The sequence below is a fragment of the Puma concolor genome, chromosome D3, assembly GCF_028749965.1.
Source record: "Puma concolor isolate L17-30 chromosome D3, mPumCon1.1.hap2, whole genome shotgun sequence".
NCBI classification, from domain to species: domain Eukaryota; kingdom Metazoa; phylum Chordata; class Mammalia; order Carnivora; family Felidae; genus Puma; species Puma concolor.
Genome location: NC_141678.1, coordinates 80,347,822 through 80,367,525, shown reverse-complemented (window position 1 = coordinate 80,367,525; position 19,704 = coordinate 80,347,822). Strand labels below are relative to the sequence as shown.

The window sequence follows — 19,704 nt, the reverse complement described above, 5'->3', positions numbered from 1 at the left end:
TATATATTAAGTGTTTGTGATATATATTAAATAGAGGAGAGCTCACTTTAGCGAGGACGATGACAACAGGAAAAAGTAAGTCTTGATAGAAAATTAACTACCACAGGGAGAGGATGAGAATAAAGCAAACTGAATGATCTAAACAGAGGTAGAGTTGGGAAAATGTTTATTATGCTGGTGTAATAAGTAATATTTATTGAGCTCCACTATCCCAGGACTATGTTGGGTGCTTTGCATGTGTTATTCAATTAAGCTTAACACAACCTTAAATCTGGCAGTTAGGAGTCTCATGATATGAAGAGGGGAATTTAGGCTCAGAGAGCTACACGGCGTCTTCAAAGATACACTATTACAAAATGACAGAACTAATATTTGCCGATACTTAAATTCATGCTCTTTCTACACCATGCTGCTTTTGGAATAAAAAGTTCAACTTGGGGAGAATGTGGAAGGTTTGTTCAAGGGACGAAGAGGAGATTATACCAACAGTGTAGGTTAGGTTGAAGTAATCAAAGACCTCAAATGCTAGACTATAGATTTTAAATTGGATTTTGTGAGGAGTTGGTGTATCACTTAGAGTTAAACCAGAGAAACAGAACCAGTGGGATCTATGTATTAGTAGATTTAGTGTAAGGAAATGGCTTGTGATTGTGGGAGCTAGCTAGGAAAGTTCTAAAGCCACAGGTCAGGCCGTGAAGAGGCGCAGACAGGAGCCTGCAGGCAAGATCCGAAGCCACGCTCAGTAGCTATGCTTCCGTTCTATAGGGAAGCCTGCTGTTGTGCTCTTCAAGCTTTTCAACTGATTGAATCAGGCCCACCCCAGTTACCTTGGATAATCTCCCTTAAAGTCAGCTGATTGTAGACTTTAATCACATCCACAAGATGCTTTCACAGCAACACCTACATCTGTGTTTGAGGATAATGGGCACTATATAGCCTAGCCAAGTTTTGACACACAAACCTGACCATTGTGTCAGTTTTGACCATTACAAACTGACCATTACAGGTGAGGTTGTGAAATTTTTTTTGAACCCTCTGGTTCTGTTTGCAAAACCATTCTGATTCATCTTCAGTGAGAGATTATAACCTAGTGAAGTGACACAACCTGAACGGTTCTGAAGGAAAACTAAAATGCCAGTGGTCAATGGTCTTAACTGGAGGGAGGCATGGAGAGCAGTTAGGAGGTAAGATGACCCCAGCCGTGTACTTTTTAGAACGCGACGCTTGTGGGTGGGGTATAGGGAGGCTTCGTCGGGGAGGCTGTTGCCAAAGTGAAGTCTTAAAGGGTGAATAGGATAGCTCCGTAGAAAAAAGGAAGATGACGCACAGAGAGAGCAGCAGGCCCCAGAAGAGGAGAGAGGCAGCATGGCTTTTGGAAGAGTGCAAGTCACTGGTACGGCTGGGATAGAGAAGGCCTTTGGGGAGGGAGCCGTGGGCTTGAAACAAACACTATCCTCATTGCCAGATGAGGAAACAGAGCTTTAGACAAGCTAAATGGGTTAGTCAAATTGGCGAGCAAATGGAAGAAAGCCTTGGAATTAAATTTATGTCTGACTCCGAAATTTATGTCACTTCTTCGTGATGGTGTCACTCAAGTTATACAGGTCATTTCTGATTCATCACCATTACAGGCAGTGAGTATTTTCTTTAAATATAATTTGCTACAGCTCCTCATAATTGTATTCTGTATGTAACTTGTACATACTCTTCTCCTTTGCTTGGGCCAGTTCAGATGTTACTTGCTTTAGAACGAAATACCCTTGTTTTGCCACATGTTGACCTTTATTTTCGTATTACCTAATAAAATCCCCAAATATTAACCCCTTGAACCAAGTCTCGTGAGTCCATACCAACCCATGTGGTTTGAACTCCCTGGAGGCCGGCACCTAGTACAGAGCAGACCCAGAGTGTGCAGCTTAGTAAGTGCTTATTGGAGGGAAGAGTCATCATAGTGCGCCAGCATGGTTTGTTATCATTAGTTGTGTTTTGAGGAGCTAAGGGAAGGTGGGGAGTCAATTCATGAGGAAGTAGAAAACGTACCCCCACTCTTACTATTTAAAAGCCTTTGGGGCACCTGGGTGGCTCAGTTGGTTAAGTGTCTGACTCTTGATTTCAGCTCGGGTCACGATCTCACAATTGGTGGGACTGAGCCCCGTGTTGGGCTCCGTGCTAAAAGCGTGGAGTCTGGTTGGGATTCTCTCCCTCTCTTTCTGCTTCTTCCATCTCATGCACTGGCACGCTGTCTATCTCTCTCTCTCTCAAAATAAAGAAATAAGCTTTAAAAAAAAAAACGCCTTTCAATCTCTACTTCAGTTGAACTGAATTTTTTATGATTTCGTTTCCTATGAGTGAATATCATTGATAATGTATATTTTAGGTATCAAAGGATTAGGTTATTATACCATATTATACTGACTCTAGAAAATCCCTCAAAAATGTTTTTTTAGGTACTCATTTCTTTTTGTTTTTTTTTAAGTTTATTTATTTATTTTGAGAGAGAGAGAGAGAGAGAGAGAGAGAGAGCATGAGTGGGGAAGGGGCAGAGAGAGAGGGAGAGAGAGAGCATCCCAAGCAGGCTCTGCACTGCCAGCACAGAGCCCATCGCAGGGCTTGAACCCATGAAACTGTGAGATCATGACCTGAGCTGAAAGCAAGAGTTGGATGCTTAAGCGACTGAGCCGCCCAGGCGCCCCATAATGTACTCTTTTAAACTTCTTTTGTTATTATTTTCCTATTCTCAATATGCTGTGAAACCAGTGTCATCTCTTAAATGATGAATGCATGCCTCAGCCACCTTCAGCTTTAGAGACTCCATCTCCACATCTGTTTGAGATTTGCCCCTTGCTATGGGTCCCCCATGCTGTGTCACACATCTCCATTTCCAGTTCCATTCACCTTCAGATTTCTACAGCACCTGCTGGGACTAGTGCAGAGAAGTAGGGAGGAGAGAATAAAAATGAAGGTAATAGCAGCAGCCATTATGTATTAAGCTGTTATAATATTCTGGGCATTTTGTTAAGCTCTACATAATCTCATTTAAGCATTACCAACCTTGACAAATAGATATGGAATTATTACTCCCATTTTATAAATGGGATGAAATTGAGTCTCGGGATAGTTTTGGACTTTGACTGAACCAGAATTTGAATTCTGATCTGTGTAGTTCTACACTCTTAATCACATTGCTGTGTCTCACCTTCCTTTTTCCAACTGTCCTAATTTATCCTTGTTTTTTACTTCCTTTCTGGTGACATTTTGTGCCAGTAAGGAGGAATTATAAAGAGGAAAATAACCCTCTTGTCTCTCTCCCCCACAAGGCTTCTACTACAATGAGTAATTCTTAATTCTCACCTTATTTAGCTCTGGCTGGCAAAGCAAGGGGAAAACAGACAAAACAAAGGACAGAGAAAAGAGAATGCCATATTACCCCTCCATTCCTGTGTTTTTCCTCTGTGGTTGTTCTTAGCATCACAGCTTTCCATAGGTGCGTTTGTTTCCAATCGTCGGAATGTCTATCCCTGAAGCTTGCTTCATTACTCCTGGCCCAGAGCACCCACGGGCATGCACAGCCCATGGAGGCCATCACTCGTGACTCACATTGGGGAACTCCTTTCTTGTTTGGCAGGTGGTTGGGAAGAGAAGATATGACTGAATGAACACACTGTGGTTGGGCAGTGGAGAGAGAAACGTGGGCAGCGTGTCAAGTTGGAGTTTGAATAGATAGAAGCATTGTTCCAAATGAAGATTAAGTCCCACAGTTTATTGTGGATTAAATGAGCTTTTGTGAGCTCGTGAGGGAGCTCAATCAACATTTATAAGATTGTTACTAAGGAGAAATATGTTCAGAGTTCCAAACAAGTTACTCGCAGACAAACTTGAGGAACATAGTCACTTTTAAATGGAGAATTGCCTAATAGCAACAATTTCAGAATAGCCAGCTTTTTCTTCCTGTAATAATGCTTCTCCAATGACAGGTTTTTTTTAAATGCAGTTCTTCAATTAATCAGGTAATAGATGTCTTCACTTTGTAAAATCTCTTTTAAAAACCTGTCAATCAGCATGAATTTAGAAGTGTTTCAATGTTCTGTTTGATTTTCAGAAACCAAGCCACCTCCTGTCATGTAGTTGTATAGCTATTGGTGTTTTTGTAGCATTTTTCCTGCTGCTTCAAGGCTGTCCCTGGACTTATTACATATATTGTTTGTTGCCAGTGCCAATATGGTATGCGGTTCTAAGAGAGTAAGTAACACTCCCATGCTGTCTTATTTTGCACTTTGCTGACAGTGAAATCTATTTTTAAAGTGCATTAGATTTCTGTAGCATAAATCATCAGAGATAGTTATAATGCCCTCCAATTTCTGAGCCCTCTCACTTCATTGATAGCAGAAGGAAAGTGGCATATAAACGTCTTTTTTTGTTTTACCTTTCCCTTACTGCCGTGAGGTTGTGTTGACCTCGTTCCCTTCTTTGTGTACCTTTTCTAAGAAACATCTGGACTAAACATAGAGTAATTAATATTGACAGTACTATGCCAGGAGGAACTTACATTTTGAATTTGTCTTATCATCTGAGATTTCAGTGTATCTTCAGGTTTCACAAGGAAATTTACATGTTTTCTTTGCACACATTTTTTTGCCCTAGCTATCATGTAAACCTAGATAAACGGAGTTGGTGATGAAATCCACACTAGTAATGTGAACATACAGAATGGTGGATATTGTTCACGGGTGCCACGGGTCCTCCTTGAAGTGCCTCCTCACAGGCTGGAAGTAAAATGGTTCTTACTGCTGTAGAAACATCAGAGGCAGAGCTCCTAGGCGAGTTTCAAGCACTTAAATATAAAACCACTCAAACATTGGGCTGGTTCACATTCACAGACAGCGAGGGACACGTTGCCCATCTTGTTCTATATTTGCTCCAGTAATCTAGAATTTGAACTTAAGTCTTGGGCATCCAAGCATCCCCTGAGCAAAACCAGACCCGGAAAGCAGACCAGGGAATGAGAGCTCAGAATTAAGGGTATATTCAGGGTTGGCCGGTATGTTTGTCATGACACGATAAGTATTTTTATTCTAATTTTTTTTAACTCCGGTTTGACCACATCTTTCATCCTTAAGTATAAAAACATTGAAATACTAAAAGTACCAAAAATTAAAATTAAAATATAACATTTAGAAGGAGAAGGCAAAAAGACACTATCAGAAGGCCATAGTGTTGCTTCTCCGTTTGAAAGGAATAGGATTGCTGGATAGACATACTTAAATCAGATTTTTTCTAATGTCACTCACTCTGGTTTAAAAGTTTTTAGAATGGGAAGTTTTATCCCTGCAGAAACTTCTATTCTACTACAGAATCCTCCTGAATTATCTAATGTCCTAACTATGAAGGTGACTTATCTATTTAAACTTTAAGAGGAAATGTGATTTTGAATGTATGTTGTGTTCTATCTTTATCTTTTTGAAAATACATAGAAAATAAAACATAAAAATTCACCTTTCTTCTAAAATCTTGTTGTAAAATCTTCTAAATGATTTTACAAAGTCATCTCTTATTTTTCTGTGCTTATTCAGCTGTTGAGAACAAAAGAAGCATTCTCCTCTTGACTGGTGTTAACATTTCTTTTCTACATGGCACCTTAGTAGTTTTGATAATATTATGTTGCCATTGTTTTCAAGCAGGAAAAGATCATAAACCAAATGATACTGGGCTTTTATAATTACCTACTTAATCATTAACTACAAATGCTAAAAAAAATTTTTTTCTAGTGATGAAATGCAGAAAGTACTCAAGTATGTAATACATGTTTAATGGTTATGGGTTCACATTTAATTACAATGGGTGTACAATTAGTGACATTTTAAATTGGGTTTGGAAAAGGTTATTTAGCTCAGTGAAAAAGTGCAATTAAAATTTTCTCTACTGGAGCACTTGGGTGGCCGAGTCAGTTAAGCCTCTGACTTCAGCTCAGGTCATGATCTCACAGTTCCTGGGTTTGAACCCCGTGTTGGGCTCTGTGCTGACAGCTTAGGGCCTGGAGGCTGCTTCAGATTCTGTGTCTCCCTCTCTCTCTCCCCCTCCCCCAGTCATGCTCTGTCTCTCTCTCTCTCTCTCTCTCTCTCTCTCAAAAATAGATAAACATTAAAAATTTTTCTTCTCGGGGCTCCCGGGTGGCTCAGTCAGTTAAGTGTCAGACTTCAGCTCAGGTCATGATCTCATGGTTCATGGGTTTGGGCTCCACATTGGGCTCTGTGCTGACAGCTCAGAGCCTGGATCCTGCTTCAGATTCTGTGTCTCCCTCTCTCTCTGCCCCTCCCCCACTTGGACTCTGTCTCTCTCAAAAATAAATAAACATTAAAAAAATAAAAAATAAATATTTTTCGCTACCTAGATTAGGAAAACATATGTTTATTTTATTAAGACAGTTGAGATTTCAATATAAAATTAACTTTGGTGGATTTAAATCTTTTCCCAGTTTTAATCCATTTTGAGTTCATCGTATTTTATTTCTGATCATGTGTCCGTAATTGCATGTACTCACGTTTAAGCTAAAATCAAAGATTTATCATTAATGTTTATGTTTTAAAAACAGATTTTTGTGATCATTATCAAATTAATTCAGAAATTATACTTTTTCTGAAATACTTCTAGGTTTCAAAAAAAGAGATTTAGTTAACTGAAGCCGTTGAAAGAAATCTGTTAGAGATTATATTAGTTTTTGAATAGCCTATGAATTGAAAATTCCCTGATTTCTAGGTTTACGCAGTTTTTATTTTTTATCATATATGACCTCATTTTTTTGCTCAATATATAGTATAAATAATATTTTTATAAATGATCTTGTTAAACAGGTTTCAAGTTATTCAAGACTTTGTCACATTACTGTTGACCATTCCTCCAAGTTATTTTGTTGGATACCTGTTAGTCTTTATCCTGGGAATTGAAATATTAGTGAGTAATTTACCACGTTACAGCATTTTCAGACCTCTTTCATACATATGTAACTCCTTTTAAATGACCTCATTTTTCATTTCTTCTTTGGAATGCATTACTAGGTTCTCAGTTTTTTCTACCGCTACATGCTTACAGCTGGACTTCTAGCATTTGCGGGTTGGCCATTTATCACCCAGCTATGGACTCAAGCAAAGGTATAAGTACTTGTTTTGACATTAGACGGATTAGTAGCTACTTTGTTTTGATATGTGTTTAACTCAGGGAATTGTTCAATTTTAAAGAAAAGAGTAGAATGTGTCCTAACATAAAGAGCCTGGTCCTTTTGACAGGAGGACTGCGGTTGCCTCTAATGTTTCAGTGATTCACATAGACTTTCACATCAAAGTGAATTGGTCATGTGGTGATTGAAACACTCTAGATGCAGAACTGGTACCAAATATCTAAATGATGGTATTGTCCAGAGCAATGCAATGGCTTCAGAGGCAGTGCTCTGAACTCAAGTCAAAGGAGTCACCTTTCGCCTAGCCCTGAAAATAGGCTCATGTTTCCACTTTGATATTTTTTGAGGGAGGTAGCAGGAGGATAGAAATAATCTTCTTTCCACCCTATGAGAGAACTTCTAGGATTCTCCATCGAATGGCGTTATTAATAGTTTTTTGTCTTGATCTAATTACAAACATACTTTGACTTCTTTCCCCCCTGAGCTCAATCCCTTGATTATGGTTGCGGGCCAGATTTCTTATAGATATTATCAGTGTATGGTATAACATAAATTGATGGAAGTACTTGCTAGGAAATATGACCCAGGTTTCAATCCTGGCTGTTTCATTTACTAGTCATAGACCTGGTACATGTACTTTCACATCTCTGATCTCAGTTTCCTCATCTGAAATATTGTGAGTAATATACCCTACCTCTTGAGGTTATTGTGAGACTTTATTTAATGCAGTACCTACTGTTAACAGATCTCTCACCAGTAGTAACTGTATTATTTTTTAAACAGCTATAAGGCTTCACATCTAATCTTTACAGGAGTGCAGTCTATGAAACACTAAAGACTATTTTCTTTACCATATTTGTCTAAAGATAACTTTTTTATTTATTTTAGAGCATCTCACTGAGTTGGATTTTCTTCTCTTTGCTCCTGGCAGTGTTCCCACTGATGCCCGTTGTAGGACGAAAGCCAGATATCTTTCTAGTGTATGAACAATATTTTCTTTTCTTTTCAATATAATTGTTTTTCTCAAGCACTATGAAATATGAGCCTAATCTTGGTCATGAGTTTCAAAACAAACTAGATAAACCAAAAGTTAAAATACTAATATCAGACCATTGGTGATAATTTTGGCTCAGACTCTGAGAAGCATTAAAGCTCCCTGGAGATACTTCTGGGCCTTCAAAAAGTGAAATTGGGCCAAACAGTGATAATTTAAAATTCCAAAAAAAAGAAGTCTAGAGGCTTTTGTATATTAAGGAATCAGTAAAAGGTTTCATATGAAAAATGTTCGGTTGCCAAAAACGTAAAGATCGAAAAGCCACTGATAGACTAACCTCTGTCTTTGCCTTTGAGCATGTCTAAGCTTTAAATGTCTTAGAAAAATGAAAGTCTCAGGGGCGCCTGGGTGGCGCAGTCGGTTGAGCGTCCGACTTCAGCCAGGTCACGATCTCGCGGTCCGCGGGTTCGAGCCCCGCGTCAGGCTCTGGGCTGATGGCTCAGAGCCTGGAGCCTGTTTCCGATTCTGTGTCTCCCTCTCTCTCTGCCCCTCCCCCGTTCATGCTCTGTCTCTGTCTGTCCCATAAATAAATGGAAACGTTGAAAAATGAAAGTCTCTCCTAATCTGCATGTAATGATCTCTAGGGGAGGGAGCTCTGTACTTTGATGGCTTTAACCATGTTTAGTCACTTCAACTGGCTGTGTGTGTGTGTGTGTGTGTGTGTGTGTGTGTGTGCACTCGCACATACGCATGTCTGTGCTCGGCAGGCTAAATGATCTTTGCTTCATGTAAGAGTCCTTCTCATTTTCTAATCATATAATCATCTCTGTTACTTTTTTTTAATGTTTATTTTTGAGAGAGAGAGAAAGAGAGAGCAGGGGAGGGGCAGAGAGAGATGGAGACACAAATCCAAAGCAGGCTTCAGGCTCTGAGCTGCCAGCACAGAGCCTGACACAGAGCTGGAACTCACGAACTGCAAGATCATGATCTGAGCTGAAGTCAGATGCTCAACCGACTGAGCCACCCAGGCGCCCATCTGTTACTTTCTTTTGAACTCTGTATAAACAATTCTTTTTAGCGTCTTAACATAATCTTTAATAGATGAAGTGTATCTTTTTTTGACTGAAGGAAGATTAACTAAACGATTGATATTTTTTAAAAGTAGGTGTTAATTTTTGAGTATGTGTTATTTGTCAATTAACACATTTTTATCTCATTTCTGTGAAATACCAGTATGGAATAAGTGGAATTATTCCATAAAGTTTATTTATTATCAGAGCCCAAAATAAATTGTATTGAACTCTAAGACCATACTTCTAAGCCATACTTTATTAATAAGTGTTACAAAGTAAAAATATTTTGCATCTGTCATAAACTATAATAGCCTGTGAGAAGATGAGTTCCAATATTTTCATTTATTTTTTGCTTCATATTTCTTGTGAGCTCTCCTCTTGTCTTTACAAAGTCCCTTTCTCTGCTTTGGTCAGTCTCTGCCTTTCTGTCCTGCTCAAGCAGTGTTGACACAGTTGAGCAGTTTTTATATGCTAAAATAAGAGATTATAGAAATGGTCTCCATAGAAATTTGCTACTTGCATATTTTACTAAAGTTGAATTCAGGAGGCAAACTTGTTAAAACATGAGAAATCTAATTTGTATTTTTAAAAATTATGTTTTCTCCCTCTATGCATCTTAATTTAAATTCTTCAGTGATTTAACTTTGTGTTGGTGTTCTGGTAGCTATTTTTGCAACTTCTTTATTTTGACTCCTGGTTCATGGAGAAATTTCTACTCTTCATTTGATCTCTCACCTCACCTCCCTTCTTTAGAAACTTGCAAAGATAGATATGTGAAACATTTAAGGATAAAATTAAAAGAAAAAGCAAAAAAATCACATGGCTATAATATTCCTCTTAAGTTCTCTAAAATAAAATCATAGGGGCACCTGGGTGGCTTAGTCGGTTAAGCGTCTGACTTCGGCTTGGGTCATGATCTCACAGTTCGTGGGTTCGAGACCCACGTCAGACTCTGTGCTGGCAGCTCGGAGCCTGGAGCCTCTTCGGATTCTTTGTCTCCCTCTCTGTCTGCCCCTCCTCCACTCACACCCTGTCTCTGTCTCTCTCTCTCAAAAATAAACATTAAAAAATTTTTTTAAATAAGTAAAATAAAATAAAATCATATTTGCCAATGAATTAAAATGCCAAATTATTTTTTAGAAAAAGAAAAAGCAAAGTATCTTGACCATAGATGGCTGTTTTCATAAGTTTTAATGGTAATCCATGCTGAATGTATAACTACTTTGTCCCCTTACAATTCTCAACGACTTCGAACAAAAACAAACAAGCATTTTCCTAGGAATTCCTGCTTTGCATTTATTTTTAGCCCTGCTTTTTGCTCTTTCTTACTTCTTTTTAACCAACTCCTTTTCTCTGTTGTCATGTTGCCTGCCTCCAGATTCTGCACTCAATCTAATTTCAGTTGTCCTGTGTTACTCAGATTTTTGGGAGGTGAGAAATAGAACTCGACATCAGTACACCATTTCCTTGATACCAGTTTCCTGCAGCTTCAGGAACCGTACTATACCTAGTGCTCTTGAAGAACTATAATTTGTGGTCTCCGTACTGTACAAATGCCTCACTTGCATTGCTGCCTTTGTGACCTCTTCCCTACCCTTCCTTTACCCAGGAGCCGCTGGCTAAAGGTTAATAATAGAAGGAACCATTTTTTCCTCCCGGCAACACTAAGGATTAGAAATGTTGATCCTTTTTGGTATGAGTAAGTGCTCATAGTATAGTCAGAAAGTTTATATTGTAGATAGTGATGATACGTTTAACTATTTTTTATATTGTTTTCTGTAAACTTGTCCAAGTCAGCCTAAGAATTGTGGTGGCTGGTATGCATAAACATCAAAAAAAATCGAAGTCAAGAAATAAGGTAAAGATACCTAAAAAATTGTGAGAAGTTAAAAATAACCCCATCCCTCGTGTATCTTCATCCTCAGATTTTCATTCCTGTTATACCTGTTTCATCTTGATAAAACCAAATGACTGATACGGAGGGTCTACATTAGAGTAAAATGTCTAATATTTTTATATGATATGTGTTCAGTAAATATATCAAGAAAATTTGAAATTGTGAATTGTGTTTTAAAACAGAATGGGCGCAGGCTTGCTGGTTCTTCTGCTATCCCTGTGTGTTTTAACATCTCTCATAAAAAGAAAAGACAGTTTTATAAATGAAGAGCTATTGTTACATCTATTTCAGGTCAGTTACACATTTCAACACCATGTCATGCTAATGACATACCAAAATATATCTTATGGTTGTATTTAATGATGTTGTTCTTAATATGCCATCATGTCTACATTACTCAATATCTGCCAGTTGGGAAGAAAATATTCTGTGTAAGATATCATATGGAAATACATTCTCTAAAAGGTATGAAATAGCAAAAAGTTCAGCAGGAGACAGCCCAGAGATGCCAAGAGAACAGAGATTAAGGACACCTGAGAAGCATCCGTATTGACCAAAAAAGTTGAACTCGAAATGGCCTCCTCTGGACTGAGATTCTGTGTTGCTCTCATTTGAGTCAGGACAAAGGTAATCTTTGAAGTGAGAGCAACCTCTGAGTATGTTTACATGAAGAATAGTCTGTTTAAGACTTCAGATGACGTGCCAGGAGAAAGTTGACTTCACCTTGGTTGTTGGCTTTGCTGTGACAAAAAGAACTTTGAACTTGATGTTTCAAAATCGAGTCAATTCCCAGTTAGTTATACTGTATACTAGATGTGTGATTTTCAGTCTGTTTAGCTTCAGTCTGTTTTCAATCTGTAGAGATACTCTCTAATATAGGGTTGTGAGAATTGGAGAATATATAATGTCATATTCTGTAAAATGATAGCTGTTTTCTACATAAGCATGGAAACCACTTGTTTGTTCTTTTAACACTAAAAAAAAAAAAAAAAAAAAAAAAATTAAAAACCACATCCAGACCACTGACAAAAGAAAACTTACAGGAGTTTTCTCAAAAAATTTCCTCAGAACAAAGCTTAGGATAATAGAAAATAAAGCCAAGAATACTCCAAAATAAAAATATACAACACTTAAAAGATGTTAATTTATTCTTGGAGAACAACAGAAAACATAAAAAGAGAAGAAGTATTTTGTCAAATGTCCTGTCGAGACATTGGAACATGTATTTCATTTTAAATGGTATTGGGGCACCTGGGTGGCTCAGTTGGTTAGGCGACCGACTTCGTCTCAGGTCATGATTTCACAGTTTGTGAGTTCGAGCCCCGCGTCGGGCTCTGTGCTGACAGCTCAGAACCTGGAGCCTACTTCAGATTCTGTGTCTCCCCCTCTCTCTACCCCTCCCCTGTTCATGCTCTGTGTCTCTCTGTCTCTCAATAATAAATAAATGTTAAAAAAATTTTTTTAAAAAATGGTACACTCACTGGCTTTACACTAAAGCCCATAGGTAACTTTGATAGAATTCACATATAATTATGAATACTTTGACAGAAGTGAATGTTTCTGGATCCCACTCTATAGGAGCAAATATGTTAAAATTCTTACGGGCTTCTTATAAGTAGCTCTGAATATAAGGTAAATCTGTTATGAAATTTCTTTTTTATGTTAACTTTATTAATTTGCATTAATTGCTCTATTGTATAGCATATTTTTGGTGGTTCCAAGACAGATATCTTTTAACATTTTAACATCTCTGACAGAATGCATCTTATAATTGAAAGGATACTAGGATTGTGTCGTAACTTACTCAACAGCATTTTTTCTAAATTCACTGAAAATATAAGAGAAATTAATGTATCTCAAGGATTGGTGAGGAGGTTGCTAATCTGATCTCTAAGAGTTTATTTACAGCCGTAGCTTATGTCATTTCTTAAAATGGCAGTTAATCCTCTAGTTCAGAGATTAGCGAACAATTTTCTAAAGAGCCATAACTAAGTATTTTAAGCTTGTGGGTTGTATGGAGTCTGTTGTAAATTCTCCACCCTGCTACTGTAGTGCAAAGGGAGCTGTGGACGACACATAAATGAACGGGAGTGACCATGTTCCCACCAAACAGTATTTCTGAAAACAGCCTCCAAGCGAGAGTTTCCCAGTTCTCCACTAGTTTGTATATATTCCCTGAAGAGTACTGTACCTCCTTGTGTTCCCAGTACCAGGTGAACATTCAGGCCACAAATATGTGTTGAATCAATGGATATGACTGGGCAAGGGCCAGAGGTGGAAGACACTTAACCACGTCACACCATTTGCGTTTCCTTGATTTAGGAAATCTTCAGAGTTAATAATGAATATTTCCTTTTTTTTTTTAAGTTTTTTTTAATGTTTTTATTTATTTTTGAGACAGAGGGAGACAGAGCGTGAGCAGCGGAGGGACAGAGAGAGAGGGAGACACAGAATCTGAAGCAGGCTCCAGGCTCTGAGCTGTCAGCACAGAGCCCGACGCGGGGCTCGAACTCACGGAGTGTGAGATCATGACCTGAGCTGAAGTCGGCCGCTTAACCAACTGAGCCACCCAGGCGCCCCAATAATGAATATTTCTAAATAGATACAGTGTGATCACGTATACCAAACTGTTGTTGAAAGTGTAAAATGCCTCATTTCATGCTTGTAAAGGAGGGCGTCTGCATAGTACAAAGTTCTAACTTGTAACCTTGCTGCAAGAGGGTGAGCTGGTCCAATGTCAATAGCTTTGGGGCTAGATTCCAGTTGTTGAAGCACTTTCCTAAGTATTCTTTTTGTATATAAATTAGTCTCTCACCACCTTCTCTTTTCTTTGTGTGTTTGTATTTGTTTTCAGATGCTGAGCGTAGTGCTTTCTATGTGTGTTATGTATAGCACCCACAGCAGTCTACGCAAGAAACAAGGACTGCCTCTTCTTAATCAGATCATTAGCTGGCTAATATTGGGTAAGAGGTCAAATTAAATGAGTTAACGTTACATCAAGTCATACCTTAAAGTTATCCATTTACATCTATATTCTTGTTATGGAAAGAAATAATTTTGTTGAATGAAAATAATAATAACCAGTGATTATTTTTATCTCATGGTAGAATTTGACAAAGAAAATTAGAACATTTGTCTCCATTGATGTGTTAATAAGAATTACTTAATAGAATATGATTGGCCTGATACTAAGGCTATGCATTTATTCACATCTGATAAAAGTCTAAGTGATTCCAGAAGAGAAGAGATTCTTATCCTGAAATTTCATGTCAGTTCATAAATTCTCCATTCTTACACAGGGTCTAAGAAACAGTTCAATTTTATCTGTATTTCCCTTGCTGAAAATAACATTGATTAGTCACTTCCCAACACATTACACATTTTATAAAGCCAGTTAAAATTTTCAAAACACATTCCTCTGTAGTACCTTTGTTTAAGGATCCCGAAATGTGCATGTGGAGAAAACAAGTGTAATTTAAGGATGTAGGGGTTTTCTTCCAGCTAGAGGACCAGGACAAGCTTGAAGTCCAGGTTTTTCATTAAAAAAAAAAAAAAAAAAAAAAAAAAAAGACACTTTGTGATACTTGTGAATAATGTGGCATGCAGTGTAACCTTTTTTTTTTTTTTTTTTAATGATTTTTGTTGTTCCATCTTTGGATGGAACTTACTGTAAAATTGATGAAGGGCAGGCCTTCAGTTATCTTGATTTAATGAAGTTACTATTTATGTTCATTCTGCCTAAACAATATTAATGACTGCTCCTTCATTAGAAAAAAAAAAAAATGTGTTCAGTTTGTACTATGTTCTGGCACTGTTTTTTTCCCTGAGAATAATAAAGGTGGACCAAATCCCTGCCCTCCTGGAGCTTATATTCTGCAAGGAAGGAGTGGTAATATTCTAGTGTGGTGACTTATAAGTAATGATCTCTGTCATAGGACATGTTAGTTTTTAAATCCCCAGAAAAAATAGGGGCGCCTGGGTGGCTCAGTCGGTTAAGCGTCTGACTTCAGCTCGGGTCACGATCTCGCCGTCCGTGAGTTCGAGCCCCGCGTCAGGCTCTGGGCTGATGGCTCAGAGCCTGGAGCCTGTTTCCGATTCTGTGTCTCCCTCTCTCTGCCCCTCCCCCATTCATGCTCTGTCTCTCTCTGTCCCCAAAATAAATAAACATTAAAAAAAAAAAATTTAAAAAAAAAAATAGATCCCCAGAAAAAACAAAAACTCTGAGTGAGAACTGTAACATTAAAGGGAAGTCTTTGTGTCATAGTGTATAACTTCACAAATACAGTTAGCACACACCAGCGGAAACCATATATGGCAAGTTGGGGGTCCAATAGACGTAGTAGCAACCCAGCTTTTCCTCATTCCTTTACGGCGCAGCCTGGCTCACTTCCTCGGTTTTCTTACCCACCGAAGGGTAAACCACAGGGCAGAAGAGAAGCAAAGAAAACGCAATTTGTGCGCATGGCATTATATCTCATTTTGAAATCTCTAAAACTTCTAAAATGGTTTAAAAAATAGTGCACTTACCAGAATTACAGAAAGCCATCCTCCACGTCAAATGCTTATCCCTCATCTGTGTTTATGAATGTGTGTATGTGTACAATTTTTTGAAGACCGTATTCAGGACTTTTATCTATTCTACCATCCTTATAGTAAGTTTTCAGTTGACCCAGCAACGTTCATGGCATTTTTTTCTTTCTTTGTCTTTTATGACATTGACATTTTGAAGACTATAACCAACCACAAGCCCTACCCTACAATGGCCTGTTACTCAGTTTGAATTTGTCTGATGTTTCTTTGTAATTAAATTGGAGTTATGCATTGTCGGCCAGCATACTGCATAAGCGATGCTGTGCCCTTCTTAGGTCACATTTATAGGCTCATGGTCTCTATCTGTCCCTCATTGTTGATGTTAATTTCCATCACCCTATCAAGGTGTTGCCCAGTTTTTTCACTGTATATTTACTGTTTCTCCCTCTCCCTGCAACTAATAAGCTGTCTGTGGGGACACACTCTAAGGCCATCAAATATGCTCATCAAAATTTTCCCTAGATGTAGCATCCATTCATAAGTCTTTCCTGATCCAGTTTTTGTCACGATGGCTATAAAATTGATTTTCTAGCTCCAGTACTCACACTGCATTTACCAGAGGTTCTCAGCATCCTCCTTTAAGAATCTCTCCTTCTTGGGGTGCCTGCGTGGCTCAGTCGGTTGAGTATCCAACTTTGGCTCAGGTCATGACCTCGCAGTCAGTGAGCACGAGCCCCGAGTCAGGCTCTGTGGCTGGAGCCTGCTTTGGATTCTGTCTCCCTCTCTCTCTTCCTCTCCCCCACTCACGCTCTGTTTTCTCTGTCCGAGAAGTTTCAGGGGTGCCTGGGTGGCTCAGTTGTTTAAGCGTCTGACTCTTGGTTTTGACTCAGGTCATGACCTCACAGTTTGTTGAGTTCAAGTCCCGCATCTGGTTCCACACTGACAGCACAGAGCCTGCTTGGGATTCTCTCTCTGTCTCTCTCTCTCTTTCTCTCTCTCACTCACTCTCTCTCTCTCTGCCTCTTCCCCACTTGCTCCCTCTCTCTCTTGAAATAAATAAATAAACTTTAAAAAAATGTTCAAGTTTCAAATTTCTTACAAAAATGATTAGGACAAGTATAGCCCAGTTGAGAGGTCACAGAAACAATAGCTGCTATAAATGATCCTAGGATCAGTGCGTCTGCACTCATGTCCATTGTGCTGGCTGTACTGACACTACCCTCCTTTGTTTTATTGCAGCCTTTTCCCTCGTCCTGCCACTGCTGAGTCCCACAAGTCTCTTCGAGCGGTTGTTTAGCATTCTTCTTTCCTTGATGTCAACCTACATACTGCTAAGCACAGGGTATGCACTGGTTTTAAAGCTTAATTTTTAGTAGCAAGTTTTAAATGATATGGACATTTCTCTGTGAATATTTTACCTCTGGAAATGAAGTATGTGTAAATCTTGAGAAAATTAGAAATATTTTCTGCTTCGTAAGAACTGTATATGACTTGATCTTAAACCTTTTGTTTTCTTGTTTTCATAGTATTGCCTGTTGTCGTTGTCTTTCTGTTTATTTCCTGGAGTTTCTAAAATGTCATTTTACTACAGTGTTATAAAGTTCTGGTTGATTATGGAGAAACTTAAAGTCTCAAACAAGGACTTGGAAGAACTGTAGCTCTGTGACATTACTTATGTGCACTTCAAATGATGCCTTGATTTGTCTGTTCTTATTTGAATATATCTTTTCTTGTAATTTTTAGTCTTATGTATACCATACTCCAAATATTTCTTTCGATTCAGAAACTTTCAGAATATTTTCCCAGAAATTAAAGAGCCCATTTTTATTTAAGATTTAAATTTTCTTGTAAAACAAACACAAAAACTAGCAGCTTGAAGTGTTCTCTAGAAGTCCGTGAAACAGTGATATAATCGTCCCGCCTGCTTTTGAAGAAAAGGATTCTTTACTTGCCTTTGAATTTTATTTCATCCTTACTTAAATGCTGATGAGGGTGCGAAATATGTGCATTATAACAACACTGGATACAACAGACAGCTCAAATCACCACTACTCACTTGGGCTAAATTTGGTCCAAATATAGGATCTTGATCTCAAGTAGACTAAACCTAGGGATGTGACTGTTCCTGGTATCGATTGCATTTGTTAGTTGTCCAATGCAACCATAGGCAGTCACACACATCAAAACATGGTTCCTGCCGACAGGGTCTGTATAGTTATCAGATTTTCTGTGCGATGGCTCCATACATGTTTGTTTATTTTTGTCTTTTAAACCTAGGGATTCCCTGTGCTATCAACAGGTTATTCCCAGTGTAGATGATTTTGTAAAGCTATTTTGGGTTCAAGATGTAGGTTTATTCTTTGGGAAACTTGGTTGTCCTAATTCAGAATTAGAGGGATATTCTCAAAAATCTTTTCATAGTAGACCCTAACATTATTAGTGGCCTAGGCCCTGGGAGTTCTTGTAGTCCTCGGATAAGAGATGATCCAGAAGGGTGCAAAACCTTCCCTTACCAGAGCTCCTCACACCTCCTGCCTTCCTTTCTCCCTCCATACCCAGATCTGGAGCACAGCTGTGAAGATGTAATATAAGCAACATGGAAATTTTCACCAGTTACCTCATAAGATCTTAAGAGGGGCTTGCTTTGAGACTTAGAACTTTGAATTTTCAAATTAAGCTTGAAGTCTGTCAGCATGTTCTTACTCAAAAGTGATAAACATAAGGTGACCTTAAAACTGTTCATTCTTTTCCCCTTCATTGGTGAAATTTCAGGATAAATAATTTAGTTACAATAAGAATCCATCAAAGTTTCTATGAATTAGTTTTTAGTCTGGATAAGAAGACAAAAGGTAAAATCATTTCTATTCTAACCCAGCATTTTGGGGTGACACATGAGTTTCATTAAGAGATCATACCTAGAGGTTGCCTTAAGAAAGTATGTGTTTGAGGAGCATCTGGGTGGCTCCATCGGTTAAGCATCTGACTTAGGCTCCAGTCATGATCTCGCGGTTCGTGAGTTTGAGCCCCACGTCAGGCTCTGTAGTGACAGCTCGGAGCCTGGAGCCTGCTTCGGATTCTGTGTCTCCCTCTCTCTCTCTGCCCCTCCCTCACTCATGCTTTTTCTCTCTCTCAAAATATAAATAAACATTTATAATTCTCTCTCTCTCAAAAATAAATAAACATTAAAAAAATAATTAAAAAAAAAGAAAGTACGTGTTTGAGAGGGTCCAGAGATATGTGCCAGCTTCTACGTAGTCACTTAATAATCAGTAATCCCTCTTCTGTTTTGAAACTTCACATTCTAAAGCAATAAACAAACGTAAACGAATGTGTAGAAGATTTAAGAAATGCAAACAAATCTAAAAATAGATCTTGTTTGCTCTTTAGAAGGAAAGGAAGGAAAGAAGAAAGGACGATTAAAATTGAATTTTTAGTAAAAAAATATTTCATGATGTTCTAAATCGTCAATTTCACAGTCACAAAGATACCAAAACATATTACTGTAATTTATTTTAAGAAAATCTAAAAAGAAAAAAATTCAGGTATAAAATCAGAACAGTAGTAATGAGTATGACCTTGTTAATGAATGTATTAAGAAATATATTATTCAACATCAGAAAGCATATTTACCTTTGCAGAAAAATGCAACAGGAATAGCCTAAAACAGCACAGTCTAACAATTTCCATTAGTTCATTTTTCAATGTCAAATCAGTTTTGCAAAACTAATAGTCCACCTGTCATTGTTCCACATTAACTATTTTGGACAATCTGGAGGATTCTCTATGTAAAGTAGTGAATAGTCACAATTATAGGATATTTAAAAGAAATGCAGTTTTATTACTTTACAGAAATACAGTAATAGTAATCCTAAGTTCTAACAATGTATCCTTGATTTAATGAATAAAGAGGAGTCATTTTAATCAGCATTTGATTATTTTTATGCAAATGGAAGCTATTGTAATGCTTGAAAGTAGTTCTAAGTTTGTTAAACATTTCCCACTAAAATTTTATTTATATTATCCCTTTGCTTAGCTAACT

General features: G+C 38.0%; 1 protein-coding gene and 1 non-coding gene across 12 annotated transcripts in view; both read left to right on the top strand.

Annotated features, from left to right (window-relative positions):
- Nucleotides 1-19,704, top strand: part of PIGN (phosphatidylinositol glycan anchor biosynthesis class N) — a 102,001-nt gene that overhangs the window by 52,112 nt on the left and 30,185 nt on the right. For all 11 annotated transcript variants that reach the window (XM_086683150.1, XM_025931037.2, XM_086683154.1 and 8 more), the window contains 7 exons: nt 4,100-4,239; nt 6,849-6,948; nt 7,053-7,145; nt 8,060-8,151; nt 11,318-11,426; nt 13,990-14,098; nt 16,905-17,007. In XM_086683150.1, coding sequence (XP_086539276.1) covers nt 4,100-4,239; nt 6,849-6,948; nt 7,053-7,145; nt 8,060-8,151; nt 11,318-11,426; nt 13,990-14,098; nt 16,905-17,007 — 746 coding nt within the window. The remainder of the gene's footprint in view (nt 1-4,099; nt 4,240-6,848; nt 6,949-7,052; nt 7,146-8,059; nt 8,152-11,317; nt 11,427-13,989; nt 14,099-16,904; nt 17,008-19,704) is intronic.
- LOC112868497 (small Cajal body-specific RNA 14) lies at nt 17,781-17,914 on the top strand. Its single transcript, XR_003224314.1, has one exon.